Here is an 18,655-nt window from a genome sequence, read left to right as displayed (position 1 = left end):
AAATTGCAGAGATATTGGAAGAAGGGACTGAGGGGCTAAATGAAAGAACAAATTAGAAAGGCTGCTTATCTTGCTTTTATTATGGAAAGAACACAGAGAGAAGAAACGGCCTCAAGTTGCGTCAGGAAAGGTTTAGGTCGGATATTGGGAATAATTTCCTCGCAGAAAGGGCTGTGGGGCATTGGAAAAGGCTGCCCGGGGCAGTGCTGGCGTCACCATCCCTGGAGGGTTGGACAGACGTATAGATGAGGCTCTCAGGACATGGGGCAGTGACAGTGTTGAGTTAACGATCGGACTTAATGATCTTAAAGGTCTTTTCCAATCAAACCGATCGCTTCCCCGCCCGCCCCTACCAAGATGGCGGCCGCCCCGGCCGGCGGCCCCTCCGCCCTCACCAAGATGGCGGGCGGGGCGGGGTCCGTCGCTGCCGCCCGGAAGCGGTTCGGCGGCGGCGCCTTCCGGCCCAGCATGGCGGAGGGTCCCGGGGCGGGCCCGCGGCTGGCGGAGCTGCTTGAGACCGGCCGGCGGCTCTGGGAGGAGCTGGACAGCGGCACCGAGCCGTCCTCGGGGGCCCCGGCCGTGCAGGACAAGGTGCGGCGGGGGCTGGAGGCGCTGCGGCAGGCGGAGGCCATGGTGGCGCAGCTGGACCTGTTCAGGTGAGCGGAGGGCCGGGCCGGGCTGGGCCTGAGCCGGGTGCAGTGGGACCGGGGGGACCCGCCTCTCCACAGGAGAGACCTGGAGGGGAGGGAGCGAAGGGAGCGGAGCTGGTGAGGGGCTGGAGCACAATGTGATGGAGCGGCCGAGGGACCGGGGGGTTCAGCTGGAGAACAGGAGCTGAGGGGAGACCTTCTGATCTCTGAACTGCCTGAAAGGAGCTTGGAGCCAGGGGGGGTCGGGCTCTGCTCCCCAGGAACAAGCGCCGGGAGCAGAGGAAACGGCCTCAAGTTGCGCCAGGGCAGGGTGAGGTTGGATGTGGGGAACAATTTCTTCCCCAAAGGGCTGTGGGGCATTGAACAGGCTGCCCAGGGCAGTGCTGGAGTCACCATCCCTGGGGGGTTGGACAGACGGACATGAGGTTCTCAGGACATGGGGCAGGGACAGCGTTGAACTTGATGGTGTTGAGGGCCTCTTCCAACCAAAACGATCTATGATTGTATCTCATCTCTCCCCTTGCAGCGAGAATGAGGAGCTGGAGGAAATCGCCTCGGCTGACCTGAAGTTCTTGCCGCTGCCCGCCTTGCTGGGGGCCCTGACGCTGAAGCAGGTCGACTTGAACAAGAGGCTGGAGCACCTGGAGAGCGCTCGCACCCACTTCTGGCGTTTCCTCAAGCTCTGCAGCAGCTATGGGCTGGGCAGCTTCCAGCTGCCCCCCGCCAGCCCCCCGGGAGAGGAGGACACGGGGAGCCCGGCCCCGCGCGGCCCTGCTGCCGCCCAGCCCAGCCTGGTGGCCATGGCGTCCAGCAGACAAGCCAAGATCGAGAGGTAGGATTTCGCTTGGCGGTGTTTAAAGGCTTTTTGTAATTGGTGTAAAAGAAGCTGAGAGCCTCAGGCAGCGCGAGATTGTGCAGACGAGGGCTGTCAGGAAAGAGCTGCTTCCCTTGGCGGTGGAATATTCTGATTGTTAAACATTCATTTTAAGGTCCATATTGTGTGTTGCTTAATGGTGTTGGATGGCGCACAGGCTGCATTTGTGTCTTTAGCATCTGGTCTTTGAAGAACTGCACAAGAGCTCTTACAATTAGTTCTTTAATCTGCCAACAGTGTAAAGCCACAGCCCCCCCACCTGCCAGCGTGAGTATGGGATAATTAAACAAGAGGTGGTGCCTGTTTGTTGTGTTGTAGTTGGAGATTTTGACAATCAAGTTGTTGCCTATTGCGGTAGCACAGAAAGGCCCCAGCTGGGCTGGAGAGCTGTTTAAATTGCACAAATACAAAAATATTACTTGTATTCTAGAGGGTAACCTGAGTTAGATGGGTTTGGGATACAGGAATGCACAGGGGTCATTGGGATCAGCGCAGCAAGGCTGGTTGAGATGCGGGTTTTGGGTTCTTGTGGAGCGGGTGTGGATGGGTTTGGTTTTTAGAATGGCTCTTATGCTCCCCTTGTCCTCTCGGCTCCCATGGGTTTCTAATCCTGGGCTCTCACTGCTGGTTCCTCATTGAAGTGGGGGCACAAGGATTTAAGTTGCGGGTGTTGTATCTGTTCTCCCCTGCGCCTCTTAACTAATTCCTAAAAAGGTCAAAAAAAAATCCGGAAAGCCCAAATCATATTAAAAAACGAACCTGCACACACACAACCACCCGAGACACAAACTGGAAAAATGCCTTAATGTGGCTTATAAGCAGCTTCTTGATATGTTGGTGTCATATAGGAACAACTCAAAATAGCTATTATATTGGTGTTCCCACTGAAGGAGCTGATGAGTTTAAATCCTGTGTTCTCCAGAAGATTAATGCTGCCAGGCTTGCCTAATTTTACATGGGAGGCTTAATTTTCAAGGATTGCTCAGCTTTTAGGAGAAGAAAAGAATAATTGAGAGGCACTTCGAAATTTAAACTGTCATCTTGAAGCTGCTTTCAACAGACAGGAGCCACTTAAATTACAACAGTAAACATCAGAACCTCCCTTTTTGTATTCAGTTTTCTTTTTAAACACATGAAAGTGTGTTAAACCTCTTACAAAGTGTAATAAAGATGCTGGTTAACGTCTACCTTTGAGTTGACAGATGATGGGGAAGATGGGAATAAAATGTTTTGTATATAATGTATATAACTGTGTATTTTGAAAGCCTTTTTCTAAGCAGATTGGAACTCTTCTGATTGACGTAGTTTTTATTGGTCTAATCCTTGTAAGTCTCTGCTTTACTTCTCAGGACTTTTACTCGGTGTTTACCAAGTGGATCCTCCTCTCACAAGGAGATTTGTCCCGGGCGCGAGGAGCTTTATGAATATCTGGATTTTCATCCCCTAATGAGCACCGGTCAGCAATCGCTCTGTGCAAAGCAATTAAAAGGAGATTGGGGCAGGAGGTGGCTCTTTAGCTACGTTTGGTTGAATTTCAGTAAATAGGAAATGGTTTCTTTTAGAAAACGCTGTGTTAGAAAAAGTTTACTTAAATGATCTTGTTTTGTTCTCTTTGAGACAGATACAAGCAGAAGAAGGAGCTGGAGAACAGGTTGGCCTCCATGAGAAGCTTTGTGGAGGGCGGGCAAGCAGACGAGGATCAGATACGGGAATTTTACACCCTACAAATCCGGAAATGGATCAACACCAGCCTTGAGGAAATTGAAAGTATTGACCAAGAAATGGTCATCCTGAGGAGCAGAGGGAGCGCGAAGCAGGTACGAGACATCTCCTGCAACACCGGTCCTGCGGGGGTTGGAGCCCAGAGGAATCCAGTACCAGGGTCTCATTAGTATTGTCTGTGAGCTGAAACTGGGCTCAACCACAGCCCAAGCAGGTGGGGTTTGGTTTAATTTGGAACAGGCAGTGGTCTGATTTTTGGGTGAGTCACTGCCTGGAGCTGCCTTATGTTCTGGACGGTCACGGCTTGTGAAATGCTGGAGCATTGAGTCTGAGATGGAACCTCTCTGCGTGTGGGGGCTTTTCTCCACCGTGCTGGGTTCTGCCAGACCCTTAACTCTAAAGAGCTAAGGACATTTGTAAATTAAAAGATGACCCTTGTCATTTTTTTAAAACCTATGCTCTGGTCTACAAAGAGTCCAGATGTTACAGAAATAAACGCCTGTTCTGAACATGGAAAGCTTCTCATTGACGGGCAATTCCTGTGGAGAATGGTGTTTCTGGGCTGTACGTTACTCACCTGAAGTGTCTAGAAATAAAAGATCATAATGTGCTGACACAGGCCGCAGCGCGGCGTTGTTGGCACAGCTGGTTTGTGCCCTTCGTTGTTGGCGCTGCAGAGCTCTGCGCTGCCCTGGGTGATATTTGTGTTCGGGAATGATGGGCTGTACGTGCTGCAGAATGTTCTGCACACTGAGGAAATAAACTGTATTTCCTGCTTCGATGGGAGCTGATCTGATTTCTGTGTTGGCCAGAACAGGTGTAACAAAGGCACAAAGAGAAGTGATTTGTAGAAGCTCGCGGGTGGAGTTTGATTTAAACTAGATTAAGAGCAGAGTTTTCGCTCTCGGGATGTCGCTCTGGCAGCAGAGGCGTTTCCCTTCTACAAAACCTGCAATAACTTGCTGGGGGTGGGAAGCAGAGAAGGGGGGTCTCACCTCCACCACTGTCTGGTGACTATTGTTTGCATCTTCAGCCATCAGCACCACCACACGGCGCTTCTCGGCAGCCCAGGACTCCGCTGAAGCCTTTCATTCTTACCCGGGATGCTGCTCAGGCCAGGTATGTTGTTTTTCTGATTATTTAGACACAGTACGAGGCAGCGCTTTGTTCTCATCTCCTAAAATACTCTTTCAAATGCAGAAAACCAGTTGTTACCTTCAGACAGGTGGCACATTGAGGTGGCACATGTTGTGCACCTGGCCATGGGGTTTGGGGAAAGTCTGATGCATTTCTTCTGCTTTCTGTCATGTTGTTTGTTCCCAGCCCGCTGCAGTGTCTGCTTGACACTGTTTCCTCCTTTTGGGGGGCGGGCAGAAGAGGAGATGGGATTAAGCAAATCTTGCTGTGTTGGTTTTTAGGCCACGTGCTTGCTGTTTGGTGCACCGTGGAGAAACAAGGCTTATCTGCCCCTCTAACCTCCGCCTGATAAAACAGGAGTGTTCTTTGCTGTTAAAATAAGAACCTGGCAGTGAAAAGCACACGTGGTCTCTTCATCTGGAACTCTGGAAGATTTCAGTGAATTCAAATAAGTGATCTTAGGGCCCAGGAAGATGTGATACCTGCCAGGGAATCATCAGCCACAATCCTACGGGTTTTAACTGTCAGGCTTTCGCTAGGGAATCGAGATTATAACCCCTTGTGGCACCATGAGATTCTTGCAAGGAATATGGCAGGAAAACCCACAAAACAGGATAGAAACCAGATCTCATGTCATGCTTGTGCCATTATTTGCCCTGAGCCCTGTGTATATTTATTCAGCAAGCTGTGTCTGATTCCCAGCGCCCTCCTTGGTGAGCCGTGCCAGCACAGAGCGTTCTCCTGCGGGCTGGAGAAGCGATTCAAGGTCTTTGGACTAGAGCAGCCCCCACCTCCCTCAGCAACCAACAGGATGAACTCTTTAAATGCCATTACAGGCAGGTCACACGTCTCTTGCTGATGGCCCAAGCTGTAGAAATGTGTTTGTTCTCAAGCTCTCCTCGATAACATGCCTTATATCGTACCAGTTGGAGTATGGAGCGGTTCTGTGTGTTGTCTGTGTTTCTGCTCAGTTGTAGCGATGCAAAGCGCCGCCTCTGTCTGTCTGTCTGTCTGTCCCTGCAGGGTGTTTGGTGCCGGGTACCCCGGCCTGCCCACCATGACTGTGGACGACTGGTACGAGCAGCGCCGGCGCCAGGGGGTCGTGTCGGCCCAGAGCGCGCCCCACAGAGCCCCAGGTACCGACCGCGGAGCGGAGCTCGGGACCGAGAAGTTGGGAAGTCTCTTGAGCACGAGGGTGAACAGGGATGTGTTTGGGGTGCAAAATACCCGCTGGCTGAGGAAGAGTAAGAGCTGACTTAAACTGTGAGAATAACAGGATTGCTAGGCTGCTCTTTGGTAATCCCAGCTTTTTGTCTAGGCTGGCTTCTGTTTGAGCCCGTGACTAGCGATCCTCCTTGGCCTTACTGCCCCTCGCTCCTTTTCTCCGGCAGGTATCACTGATGAAGAGCTGCAGAAGCAGCAGCAGGAGAAAAAAGAGGAGGAGGATGATGAGGAAGCTCTTCAGAAAGCTCGGAACTGGGATGACTGGAAGGATACGCACCCCAGAGGCTACGGCAACCGGCAGAACATGGGCTGACGTTCTCGCTGCAGAGGGAGCAGGGCCTGGAAATCCTGTCAGAATCGCCCGTGTCCTGGAGATAGAGGAGCAAATCCACTGTACATACGCGGAGGTGTCCGGGGCTTTTCTGGGAGGTGCTGGAGCCAGAGGAGTAAACAGGCCAGTTTGCTTTGGTTCGCATTGAATGTCAGCCTGGGCGCGCTGGTCACGTACAGCGATAGCGCGGTGCTTTCCGAGGGGTCAGGCTGCCTCTGCTCTGCGGCCGGAGGGAGTCCTTGAGAGAAAAGTACATGGATTTGGAAACCGCTCTTTGTATTGTGGGTGGATGTATTTATTTTATTTTTTCCTCTATATTTTAAGCAAAATAAAATCTGTTCTGCCACCTTGTTATTGCTGTGAAAATCCCTTGCTCTTTGTCCTGGGCTCTTCAGCAACCAGGGGAGCTGAAAATAGGAAATAAATAGCCATTTATTTTTTTGGCCGAGGCTCCTGAACACCCTGAGCGGGGACACCGAAGCGTTTGGGATGTTTGTGTTAAGGAGATCAGGTATTTCGAGGGTGACGTCTTGAAGTGCTGATACTACACATAGTACAAATGCCTTGATAGAAAGTTTTGGGCTTTTGCTCAGTGTCAGGTGGGCTCTGCGTGGCTATAAAAAGCAAATGAGGCATCGCTGCTCCTCGCAGCGTGTTACCTGGGGCAGCCACGCGCATTTCACCATCTGTGATTGGGCACAGTCGGGTTTGTCAGCTCCTGTACCCCTGGGGACAGTGGGATTCTGAAAGAATTTGGGGTTTTTGCTTCCTTTAAGTGTGATTCGGGCACATCTGAGGGGCCAGTTGGTCTGCGGGAGATGTTGGACATTTTAAACACAGCAATCTCAGCTCCTTACCTCCTGCACACCTGGGGAGCCGTACCCTGCGGTGAGCGCTGCTGCACACTTTTTCTGGAGCCTGAGTCTCTACAAAAGCAGATTATGAGGTTTTGTGGGTTCCAGACCTCTCCTGTAAAACACATTTTTTTATGTTAATGACACATGGGAGTCCTACATGTCTATTTATCCCTTTCCTATGTATGACATTAGCCGGCTCTTCTAGCAAGTGCTTCTGGAGAGGTTCATCCTGAGAAGTAGCTGTGGATTTTTACCGTTTCTTTAGCCGTTAGCCTGAAGCCCCATCTCAGGGCTGTTTCTGCTACTTCTGTGCTGCTCTTGTTTCCTTTCCTCATTGTTCCCCCCCAGTCCTCTCCAGGCAGCGGTGGGTGAGCTGGCAGGGCTGGCTGACCCTGGCGTCCCTCCGAGGGGACGGTGCCGGACTGGGACCTGTTCCTGCGCCGCGGGAGCTTCGGGATGACGTTTTCGGGCGGCCCTGGCGGGGAGTCACACTGGCGGAGCATGACAGCGGTTTGTGAAATACCAGACGGTTCCATTCCCGGGGGAAGGCGGCTCCGGCCGAGCCCCGCGGCGCGGGCAGCGGTGACGTTCCGAGGAGCCGCAGCCGCCCCTCGCACCGGCAGCTCTTCATCGCTCAGCGTCCCTCCTCATCCTCCCAGCACCACCAGCTCCTCTGGCCCTGCGCGCTGGGGCCGGAGCGGCTCCGCTCCCGCAGCGGCTGCTTTACCTTGGATCAGCTGGTTAAAGCAGCTCCGGGATTTCCAAACTCGCCTTTTAACCTGCTGAACCGGGGTCTGGCGCAGAACTCACCACCATGAAAACAATTATTGCAGCCTGTTCCCAAAACCTGAGCGGTAAGATATTTCCCAAGCGTGTTTGAACGGTTTCTGATGCTCTTACGACGTGAGGAGCTGGTCAGACAATTAGTGGTTTTTTGTCATTAGTGCTCAGGGGAAAGGGAGGCATGGGGAGCGATTTGGGGTTAGCAACACCAGAGGAAAACATACAGTTGCTCAACAGGAATGAAATTTCTGACAATGCGTTTGATAATGTTACTCCTGCAAAATGCTCCAGACCACTGCAAATTCCCCTTCGTTTTTCCTCGTTGCCCCAGGCCGCAGAGTCCAAATTTCTGGGTTGGAAGCGGCTCCTGTGGGCACGGCCGGGGCCGGCAGCGCAGCCCCTGGGGCTTCTCCGCTCTCTGTCTGCGCTCTGGGCATTGGTGGAGCGCTTGGCGGGGAGATAGAAAAAGGAACTGAAAAAAACAACTGGTAGGCACAGATGTGCCAGGCGGAGCTCCGCACCTTCACTGCAATGAAAAAAAGGGGCTTTGGAAAGTTGGTAACACCAGGAAAGAGCTGAACCTTCCACAGAAAAAACTGGAGTTTGGTTGTTCTTCTCTGCCCTGGGGTCTCCAGCCTGGGGCCCCATGGGGACGGGTCTGCTCCGGCCTCAACCCAAACATCTCTCTGGCCGACACGCTGATTTTGAGTTGTTCTCCCAAAAAAATGAAGCCCTTGTGGCACAAGAGCCGCCATAGGTGGCTGCGGTGGTCCTGGCTGCACGGGACCTTTGGCCGGGAGTGGTGCAGCGGTGGGACTGGCACCCTGGGCCGTTTTGGGAGGAGGGATGGGGCCGCACGTGGAGTTTGGATCCTGGCGCCCAGCCCGGCGTGGTTAATGGTTCACCAAGGTCGGCTGGAGGGACAGGGGCAGCCGCTGCGCTGTCCCCCAGGGAGATGAGGCTTGGCAGGGATGGCTGTGGGGACGGGCAGCCTTGGGCACGGCGGCTTGGTCCCTGGCCACCGTCCTTGGCACTGGCTGGGCTGTGAATTCTGCCCCCACCTCCCTGCCACGCTGCTCACAATTCTCTGTGAGCCTGACCACGCCACAGCGGGCACGGGGAGGGTGCTGGACGTGCCACCACGCTCGGCTCTGCGGGCGCACCCAGGTCATGGACGCCTTGGGCTGGGGGTGCCCAACCTGCCAGCTGCACCCCCAGAGCGGGGGGGGCCCAGAGCAGCCTGGGGTTGGTCAGGGCCACCTCCTGGCATAGACCAGAGCTTTGTGGGACAAGCGTTCCCCATCCCATACACAGAATCACAGAGTCATTTTGGTTGGAAGACACCTTAAAGATCACTGAGTCCAACCATTAACCCACCCCTGTCCCTGCCCCATGTCCTGAGAACCGCATGTCCGTCTGTCCAGCCCTCCAGGGATGGTGACTCCACCACTGCCCTGGGCAGCCTGTTCCAATGCCCCACAGCCCTTTGGGTAAGAAATTGTTCCTAAATCCAACCTCAACCTCCCCTGGCGCAACTTGAGGCCGTTTCCTCTCGCCCCGTCACTTGTTACTTGGGAGAAGAGACCAACACCCTCCATACTACCACCCTGTCCCATTCTCTCCCATCCCTCCTCTCCCAACAGCTACATTCTTCCCATCTTACTTCCCACCTCAGCCCGTACCCAGCCCCAGTAGGCACGGGTACCGCTGGCTGACCCGCCGTGTCCCCGCAGGGAGCCGAGCCAGCGTGCAGAGCGCCCTGCGCACCCTGCTCGCCGCGCCCTGGCCCTCGCAGCGGGACGTGCGCTCCTGGCTCCAGCTCCTCTCCGTGCTGCAGTGGGTGCTCAGCTTCCTGCTGCTGGGTGAGTCGGGAGCCTCGGGGGGGTCCCAGCGCAGGGGTGCACACCCGCTCACCCCCCGCTCCCGCAGGACCCGTCAGCCTCCTGCTCCTCATCTACCTGGTGTTCACCAGCTTCTGGCCCATCCCCGCGCTCTACCTGGCCTGGATCATCCTGGACTGGGACACACCGGAGAGAGGTGGGGACGGGCACCGCTCCCCCTCCCTCCAGCTCTGCAGCCGGGTGGGGTGCGAGGTCCCCCCATTTTCTCTGGTGTGGCAAATGGGGAGCACCACGTCCCGCCTGCGCCTTCCCTCTTCTCCCCATCATCATCGTCGCGGTGGGAAGAGGGATGCAGCGGGTCTGTGGGGGCTGACACTGGGCTGGGTGTCACCTCCTGCCGTCCGTCCCGGTTCGCAGGGGGCAGGAGGCTGCCGTGCCTGCGGCGCTGGCCTGTCTGGAGGCATTTTCGGGATTATTTCCCTGTGAAGGTACGATGCGCGGAGCCAGGATGGGGCGTCTACGCAGGTGGTAGTGGTACCGGCATTACGTCCCCACGATGCCATTTTTGTCCCTGCAGCTGGTGAAGACGCACGACCTGTCCCCCAGCCACAACTACATCATCGGCTCCCACCCCCACGGCATCCTCTGCGTCGGCGCCTTCTGCAACTTCATCACCGGCTCCACGGGCTTCAGGGAGATGTTCCCGGGCATCCAGCCCTTCCTCACCACCCTGGCTGGCAACTTCCGCCTGCCCCTCTTCAGGGAGTACCTGATGAGCGGGGGTGAGCAGCTGCAGGCAGCTGCCCGCACCCTGCCCGCACCCTGCCCGCACCCTGCCTGCGCCCTGCCTGAACTCCAGCTTCACCCTGCCTGCACCCTGCCTGCACCCTGCCTGCACCCTGCCTGCATCCTGCTTGAATTCCAGCTTCACCCTGCCCGCACCCTGCCTGCATCCTGCTTGAATTCCAGCTTCACCCTGCCTGCACCCTGCCTGCGCCCTGCCTGCACCCTGGCAGCCCAGGGGGACCCCACGCTTCCCTGGGAGCTCTCCTGCAGCAGGGGGCGCCCTTGCCCTGTCCCCATCTTGTCCCCTGCCCCATCCCAATCTTGTCCCCTGCCCTGTCCCTTGCCCTGTCCCCCCAGACACGGTCCCTTGTGAGGTCTCTCCCAGGGTCCCCATCCCTGGGCACTGTCCCACAGCACCAACGCTCGGTCCCCACCACAGGCCTGTGCCCGGTGACACGTCGCGCCATCGGGTACCTGCTGTCCCAGAACGGCACAGGTAACGCGGTGGCCATTGTCATTGGCGGCGCGGCCGAGTCCCTCTCCTGCCATCCCGGCGTCACCACGCTCATCCTGAAGAACCGCAAGGGCTTTGTCCGCATGGCCCTGCAGTACGGGTGCGTCTAGGGCGACGGCCCCACGTGGGGGTCTGGGAGTCCCGGCGCCCTGTCACTGTCCCCCCCCTCCCCTCCACAGGGCCAACCTTGTCCCTTCCTTCTCCTTCGGAGAGAACGACCTGTTCCGCCAGGTGGTCTTTGAGGAGGGTGGCTGGATGAGGAGCATCCAGCTGCGCCTCCAGAAGATGTTGGGCTTCGCTCCCTGTGTGTTCTATGGCCGGGGTGTCACCTGCGTCCACTCTCGGGGCTTACTCCCCTACGCCAGACCCATCACCACCGTGGGTGAGTGTCATGGGTGACCCCCAGAAGGCAGAGGGACAGAGGAGGAGGGCACCCATCGATGGGTCATGTTGGAAGACAACATTAAGCCCGTGTCTCCAATGAGCCGGGTGGGTCCCCACACCGTCGTCCTGACCTTCCTCCCTTCTCGGCAGTGGGGGAGCCGGTGACAGTCCCCAAGATCGAGGACCCCAGCCAGGAGACGGTGGACATGTACCACGAGATGTACGTCCGCTCCCTGCTCAAGCTCTTCAACGAGAACAAGACCAAGTACGGGATGGCAGAGACGGACGAGCTGCACATCGTCTGAGCGCGGCCGGCGCCGGAGGCCAGGGCCCGGCTCACAGCGGCGCTGGCTCTTGCGGGTGGGGGTTTCAGCCGGCCCAGCACAGAGGACGCGCGGGGGACGGTCCTCGCTCTGGCCCCCCGCTCCTCCGGCCGAAAATCCTGAGTGGGAGGTGGGAGGAGAGGAGGAAGCGAGGGAGGAGGGGTTGGGAAAGGGTCACCCTCTAAAGGGCTTTGGAGGGGCTTTGGAGAGGCTGTGGGTCACCCTCTAAAGGGCTTTGGAGGGGCTTTGGAGAGGCTGTGGGTGACACAGCTGTCCCCTGAGGATGTGGGGTGATGTGGGGGGGCTGGTGCGAGGCTGGGGGCCAGCGATGGGCATGGTCCCCCCCCCAGGATAACCAGGACACCGTGAACTGAGGGAGGGGGTGTCATGGGAGGAGGGAACAAGATGGGCTCTTTGGGGTGACATCCCAATGGCAAGTGGGATGAGGCTGGGGAGACATCCCCCTGGGGTGGAGGGGGGACACTCCTGGACCTGGGGACCTCAGCTGTGGACCACATGGCCTTGGGCAAGGAGCAGCTCTGGCCCCAGATGAGCCTTCTCCACCACCTCTGTACCCAATACAGGTTTCCAACCACTGCTGCCTGTGTGTGCTGGGGGGAGGATTTCAGCACCACCACTGTACCCCCACGCAGGGGGACATGTCACCCTCCTGTGTCCCCTCACTCCCATTTCCGGGGCTGGGACCTTTACACCTCTCAGGAGCAATCAAGCAGCTCCTGGGTCCAGCTGGGGCCCGTCAGATATAATGGGGTGTGAGGGGCAGCAGCTGCTCTTACTGGGTTAACTGGGTTAGAGGAGGCACATCCTCTTCTCTCTCTGCTTTCAGCTCAGTGGTGAGTGAGCGGCTCTCGGGGTCCCTCTGTGGGATGGGGACGCGGGGTGAGATGTGACATTCCTGGGGACCTCTGTTCCCACAGGTGACCTGGGCAGCTCCTGGTGGGGTGTGTTTGGTGCCACATGGTTGTGACTGGGGTGACACCCCAATGATGAGGGCTGTGCTGGGAGGACTGGTGGTGGGGACAGCCCTGTCCCGTCCCCAGTGCTGGGGAGTCGCCAGCACTGATGGCAATCTCTGGTCTGTTCCTCGCTGCGCAGGAACTCGCTCAAACAAAAGGGCTGGGTAAATATTTGGAAAGCAAACACCCAGAAAGGCAGATTCCCCAGGACTTTTCCGTCACGGCAAGTGTCACTGTACTGGCCCCTTGCTCTGAACCTGCCCCAGCACCGGTGGCTTTTCTCTGCTCTCAAACGTGTTTTGGGGTCCATGTGGGTGTCTCGTCACTCGTTCTTCTGCTACTGGGAGAAACAGGTCTGGGCACAGAGAAAGGGGAAGGGGCTTTATTGGGGAGTAATGGGCAGCGAGTGCCCCATGCCGTGTCGCTCCCCGCCTCCCCCAAGGCCAGCAGTGTGACAGGGACATCTCCGAGAGCCTTCCCCAGGCTTGGTCTGGTCCTGCACATCATGGCTGAGCAGATGGGAAGGGCAGTGCGTGTCAGGTAGGAACCAGTGTCCCTTCTCTTTAGTGACTCCCTGTGTCCCCAGAAGTGCCCTGGGGTGGGACACCAGCCTGTGTTCCCAAAACAGCTTTCTCAGCATCCTCCCTGTTCCCACAAGGTGCCTGTGGTTGTCCTGCCCTGGTGGCACCAGCACACTTCTCCCATGACATCCCAGGGCTGGGACAAATCTCATGGCCACTGGCCCTGTGGTCTCTGCCCCCACAGAGTCTGGGCAGGGGCACGTCAGCTTTGGGGACCTGGGGGTGCCAGGGTACCCACACAGAGCCGGAGGGGCTGTGACCCATGGAGCCCAGGGGCAAGGTTACTGTGACCCCCCGTTGGCCCCTCAGCACCCGTCTCTGCTCCGTGCTGTCCCCGTCCCTCTGGTGTCACTGGCAACATGGCTGCCACCCATGACATTGTCCGTGGAGGAGGACACCAGGGCCAGGTTGTACGCGGGCACGTGCTGGAGGCGCTGGGCTGGCCCCCGGCGCAGCCGCCCCCGGTACTTGTCCCCAACCATGAAGTACAAGATGGGGTCGAGGCAGCTGTTGATGCTGGCCAGGGGCCGAGTGATCTTGTAGGTGAAGTTGATGATGTTGAGGGTCTGGCAGTTGGCTTGGAAGTAGCGGGAGGTGTAGTACATGGTCCGGGTGATGTGGAAGGGCACGAAGCAGATGGCAAAGACTGTGAGCACGATGATGATCATCTTGATGGAGCGCTTCTTGTAGGAGGGCATGCGGGGGCTGGGGGTGGAGAAGCTGGACTTGCCGAGTCTCTTGGCCATCAGGCAGTAGCACAGGACGATCACCAGGAAGGGGACACCGAAGAGGAGGGCCATGACGGAGGAGCTGTAGTGCACGTAATGGTCGAACTCCTCAGGCTTGGTGGTGTCGTGGCACAGGGTGCTGTTGCCCTTGGAGCTGGTGGTGACAAAGATGAGGTTGGGGATGAGGCAGATGGTGACAACGAGCCAGGCGCCCACGCAAATGATGCGGGCGTGCTTGGTCTTCACCCACTTCAGAGAGCGGATGGGGTGGCAGATGCCCACGTAGCGGTGGATGCTGATACACGTGAGGAAGAGGATGCTGCTGTAGAGGTTGGCATAGAAGAGGAAGCGCACGATCTTGCAGAGCCATTTCCCGAAGGGCCAGTTGTTGCGGTCGGCATAATAGTAGACCAGGGTGGGGAGGGAGAGGACGTAGAGCGTGTCGGAGACAGCCAGGTTGAACATGTAGGTGGTGGTGGCGTTCCAGGGCCTCATTCTGGAGATGAACATCCACAGGGCCCAGGAGTTGAGGGGCAGCCCCACCACGAAGACGATGCCGTAGGAGACGGGCAGCAGGATGTACTTGAACTCCTCGTTGAAGACGCAATTTGCCTCAGGCACCACCGTGATGTTTCCCCCTGGCGTCGGTGTCCACAGGGCAACTGGGAAGGTCCTCACCGAAGTGGCCATGTTCTCTGAGCCAGATCTAGGGGAGCGGTTAATGAAAGCGCATTAGTTGCTGATCCTGACCATTGTCAGGCACAAAGCGTGGAAAGGAGCCAAAGATGCCAGATTTCCCCCCTCCCTCCAGGAGCTCCGGCCACTTTGATGGTTCCTCTGTTTCTTCTCAGCTCGCGGGGGAGCCGAGGGAGGCTTGACAAATCCCCCCCTTCGCAGCCCCCACAGTGACACCCATCCATCATCCCTTGGAGCCGCTCGCAGTGACTCCAGCGCCGCGGGGAGCCGGGAAGCGTGCCGGGGACAGACGGACCGCGCCGGCCCCGCCGGCCAGCAGCCCCACGGCGCGGCGAACAATGAGACCCTTATGAGGAACAGGAGCCCCCAGCTGGTGCCAGCTCAGCCTAATTGGCACCATCCTGACAATTCTGCTGGTCCCAGAGGGGCTCCTTGACAGAAGAAAGGCAGGAGGAGAAGAAAGGCTTGTCTGGGGGAATATTATGGCCGGGAGAAATCCTCAGGGGGTTGTAAAAGGAGCCTTTGGGAGAGAGCGTCCCTGAGCGGAGAGGGGCCTCCAGCTGCCGGGTATTCTCTGTAGGAGAGGGATGAGCTAAGCCCTGCGGAGAGGAGCTGCGCCGGAGCCAAGTCCCAGCCCAGGACAGTGCAAGGCGGGACGGGTCCCCTCACACAGTGTCAGGACAAAGGATCCGCGTCCTCCTGGCAAATCAGTCCCCAGGGCTGAGGCGCAGGGACGGGCTGTCAAAGGGCTGCATTCGACCCTCGGGATGCCGAGAGTTCAGAGCCGATGGGAAGAGGGACCTTCTGCCACCATCAGGGTGTCCAGCAAAGGACCAGTGGAGCTGCCAACCCTGGACCCTCCACTCCCACCACCATTCCTGGCAAAGCGATTTTGGAGCTTTTGGTGGTGAGGATGGGTGCTCAGATGAGTAACCTGGGAGCAGGAGCACCCGCCGCGCTGTAGGCAGAGACAAGGGTGTAGCCCAACCCATATCTGATGGAGGGAGCGCTGATCTGTCTCCAGTTTCTGTTGGTCCCGGGAGCTCACCCAGGAGGTGATGTCACCAGGAGAACTCGGGATTTGGGGAGATGATGCTGGTGTTGGTGGTACAGGGCAGAAGGCTGCGTCCTCTCAGGGTCCTTCATCCCTTGGCTCCCTCATTATCCCCCTTGCTTTCACCCCAGAGATGTGCATCCTGGTGGCATCTCGTGACAAGCTCCCTTGGCAGGAACATCCCTCAGGGTGTATCCACGGGGTCAGCCGAGCTGCATCCATCCCTGCGGAGCCTCGAGAGACATCCCTGGGTTTACAGAGATGATCGTAAATGACACAGCAGGCAGATGGGCAGGCAGGACCGGTCCCTCGGTGTCACACACACCCACACGCTCTCTGTTTGAGTTGTGGGCTGAGTCGCAGCTTCGGGCTCACATCGAACTCCAGCAAGTTCCTCCCCGCGCAGCGGGCGCGGGCAGCTGCCTGGCTTTATTGCCAGGAGGAGTTCAGAGAGCAACAGGCAGGTCCTGATCAAACATTAACAGTGGGAAGAATTTGCTCTGTTTTCCCAGAATCGGGAGCGAAAACCAGCCGGTAGGGAACCCTGAGCCTCAGGGTGCTGGTGCCAGCAGCGGTGCTGTGCTGGTTGCGCTGGTCCCAGCCCAGCGGCTGCCTGTCCCCGAGCCAAGACGCTGCTGAGGACACGAGACGCCAGGAGATTTGTTTTCCTCTTCTAACCTCCAAGTGCAAGTGAGCATGAAGGCTTGAGCCCGACCAGACCGGAGGTGCCGCAGGGTTCAGTGGCCAAAGCCAATGCCCACGGCACAGGCCAACAAACAACTAAGATATGAAGAAGCCAATACATAAAAAATAATAATCTGGTGTAAGATATGCATAAAGAAAAAAGAGCCCGAGCAGCTGCCTGGTGCTGGGCTACTTGGAGGAGAGCACAGGTACCCAGGGTCTGCCAGCGGATAAAGCTCGAGCAGGGTCATCGCTCAGCAGTGGGATTTAATCATTCCTAAGCAAGCTTCCTTTGAGGATAACCACCGAAAATTAAAAAAGCAAAAGAAGATGACATTTAGCAAGCTTTATCTCGGCAGGTTTCCTGCTTCCTCATCTTAATCACAGTCAAAATCAGTGTTTTAAAGCTCTGATTCACATCGGTCCACCCCAAGGACACGTCACCACCAAGCTCATTCCTGCTCCTCACTGACGTCCACACCGAGGCTCTCCCTGGCCATGGGCTTTCCAAGAGGGACCCACTGTAGCTCTGATGGGGTCTGAGCTGAGCGCTTGGGCTCCTTACAGGAGCAGGAGATGGAAGGACGCGGAGCTGGGGAGGTGATGCTTGCTCCTGCCCTGCCCGTTTTGGGAATGTGTGAGGGCTGCGATGCTGGGGAATCCTTTGCCCATGGCCATCCTCCTGCCCTGGGAATTTACAGGAGTGTTGGAAAAGCATGGATGACAGGAATGAGCAGGGCAGCAAAGGCAAACCCTGCCCTGGAGCCAAAGTCCTGCCTGCTGGCAGGACGGGACGGGGGTCGGGGACCGTGGTGTAACGGGCAGGAGTTTCAGAGAGGGGATGAGAGCAGATTTTGGAGGGGAGTGAGTGGCCACCGAGGGACAGAGCGCTGGGTGAGCCCAGGACTGGCTGCTGCTGGAGCGGAGGAAAAACAGGGCTTTTCTTCTCGCCTAAGCTCTGGGAAATTGCAAAACAAGGGGAAATTATGCAAAACATCCTGCAGAAGGACCCTTGTCCTTAATCGCCACGTGGTTTGTGCAGCCAAAGCCCCTGCACAAGGGGAGCGTGACCTAATTTCTTTTTCGATCCTTCCATTTGACTGCAAGAGCAGCCAAAGCACGAGCTGCCCGGGTGCCGGTGCCACCTCCCTGGGGACACCCTCGCTCCCCACCTCATACCCTGCTCCGAGGTGACCCCCTTTCTCAGCGGGGTGGGAGGTGAAGGGTTGGGGGGCTGTCCCTGTCCCCCCCAGCTCCCTGGGGACGGCAGGACCCTGACAGTGCAGCACCCAAGGGGCAGCTTCGCCCTGCGAGGAGGCAGCGATTTGTGGGGATGGAGAGAAAGGCGAAGGCGAGGAGGTGGCTGCAGTAGGAAGGATGAAGGCTGTCGGTGATGGAGACAGTGGTGTGTTGGGGAGGAGGATGCACGGAGGGATTTAGGGATGAGGAGAACAAGCTGACCCCCACACCCATCCAGCCCTGGGAATCCCATCTCCATCCCTTGGGGTCCAAAGCTGCTCCCCATAGGGCCACCCCAAATCCTGGCTGGGTTTGCGTGGCCATGGCAGGACCATCTCCTGCCTGGCATGGGCTCACCTGTGGTCCTGGGCTGGGGGGCTCTCAGGAGTGGGGCCCCCCTGGGGTGCACCTGTCCTGCGTGGGGCCGGGGGCCATGCTGGGGGCTGGGGGGCTGTCCTTGGCCGTGCTGTGATGCCGGTGCCCGTGCCGCGCTCCCGCCGGGAGCAAAGTGCCCCGGAGAGGCAGGGCTGGAGGCGGGCGGAGGCGTGGGCAGGAGCCCGCGGTGCCCGAGCCAACGTCCCTGCCCGCGGCCCCGCCAGCCGCACACCCGTCCTCTCCATCGCCCTCGCAGGCTTCGGGCCCGCTACAGCCCCCCAGACATGAGGAGGTGGCACCTCACCCATGGGGTCACAGCCCTTTGTCCACAGAGGACAAGGATCCTTGGCCATGGGGTCTGTGACCCCTCATTTGTGGGGACCACAGTCCCTTGTTTATGGGGACCATGGTCCCTCAACCACAGGGGCCACAGCCCCTCATGTGTGGGGCCCGCAGCCCCTGCCCAGGGAGCTCACAGCCCCCCACCCCCCCGGGCATCCTCCCTGCCCTGCTGGGGACGCAGGGGTGCGGTGGTGTTCCCACCCTGGGGTGCTGCCCCGCTGGCACCCCCGTCTTGCGGGCAATCCTGGGGACAAAGGTGGCCACTGCCACCTTGAGGCCAGCCTGGGCATAGTGTCCCCAAATCCTGGGTCACCTCGCTGTGGCAGCACTCAGGGCGATGCTCGCCAGGGTGTCCCCGTGGTTTGCGGGGACTGTGTGTCCCCCGCACCTCCTCCACGGGATTTAACTCCTCAGGTGGATGAAGGATGGGTGCTGTACAAACATGCCAGCGTTGTGACAAACAGGGCAAATGGGTGCACCCCGAGATGTGAGGCACCGTGGCCAAGAGCTTGAGGGGATCAGAGACAGGAGGTGGGAGCAGCCCAGGGATGCT

At 57.8% G+C, this 18,655-nt stretch overlaps 4 protein-coding genes across 4 annotated transcripts in view; 3 read left to right on the top strand and 1 right to left on the bottom strand.

The window, feature by feature from the left end:
- Positions 1–18,655, top strand: part of LOC309444091 (chromosome-associated kinesin KIF4-like) — a 474,457-nt gene that overhangs the window by 405,691 nt on the left and 50,111 nt on the right. The gene's annotated exons all lie outside the window — the stretch shown is intronic.
- On the top strand, positions 459–6,292 carry IGBP1 (immunoglobulin binding protein 1). Its single transcript, XM_082061924.1, has 6 exons — positions 459–656; positions 1,177–1,482; positions 3,146–3,341; positions 4,280–4,365; positions 5,407–5,519; positions 5,775–6,292. The coding sequence occupies exons 1-6, from the start codon at positions 469–471 to the stop codon at positions 5,918–5,920; spliced, it is 1,035 nt and encodes a 344-aa protein (XP_081918050.1). The 5' UTR covers positions 459–468; the 3' UTR covers positions 5,921–6,292.
- Positions 7,610–11,408, top strand: LOC309444090 (diacylglycerol O-acyltransferase 2-like; the record flags this gene model as incomplete). Its single annotated transcript, XM_082061640.1, has 8 exons — positions 7,610–7,649; positions 9,312–9,440; positions 9,508–9,615; positions 9,837–9,907; positions 9,997–10,201; positions 10,645–10,819; positions 10,899–11,101; positions 11,254–11,408. 8 exons carry the CDS (start codon positions 7,610–7,612, stop codon positions 11,406–11,408), a joined length of 1,086 nt encoding a protein of 361 aa, XP_081917766.1.
- P2RY4 (pyrimidinergic receptor P2Y4) lies at positions 13,290–17,875 on the bottom strand (the record flags this gene model as incomplete). Its single annotated transcript, XM_082061754.1, has 2 exons — positions 17,743–17,875; positions 13,290–14,418 (listed from the first exon to the last, which is right to left on the bottom strand). Exon 2 carries the CDS (start codon positions 14,400–14,402, stop codon positions 13,290–13,292), a length of 1,113 nt encoding a protein of 370 aa, XP_081917880.1. The 5' UTR covers positions 14,403–14,418; positions 17,743–17,875.

Source organism: Streptopelia decaocto, assembly GCF_964273445.1.
Source record: "Streptopelia decaocto genome assembly, chromosome: 10".
Taxonomy (NCBI): Eukaryota; Metazoa; Chordata; class Aves; order Columbiformes; family Columbidae; genus Streptopelia; species Streptopelia decaocto.
This window is presented reverse-complemented; position numbering and strand designations above follow the sequence as displayed.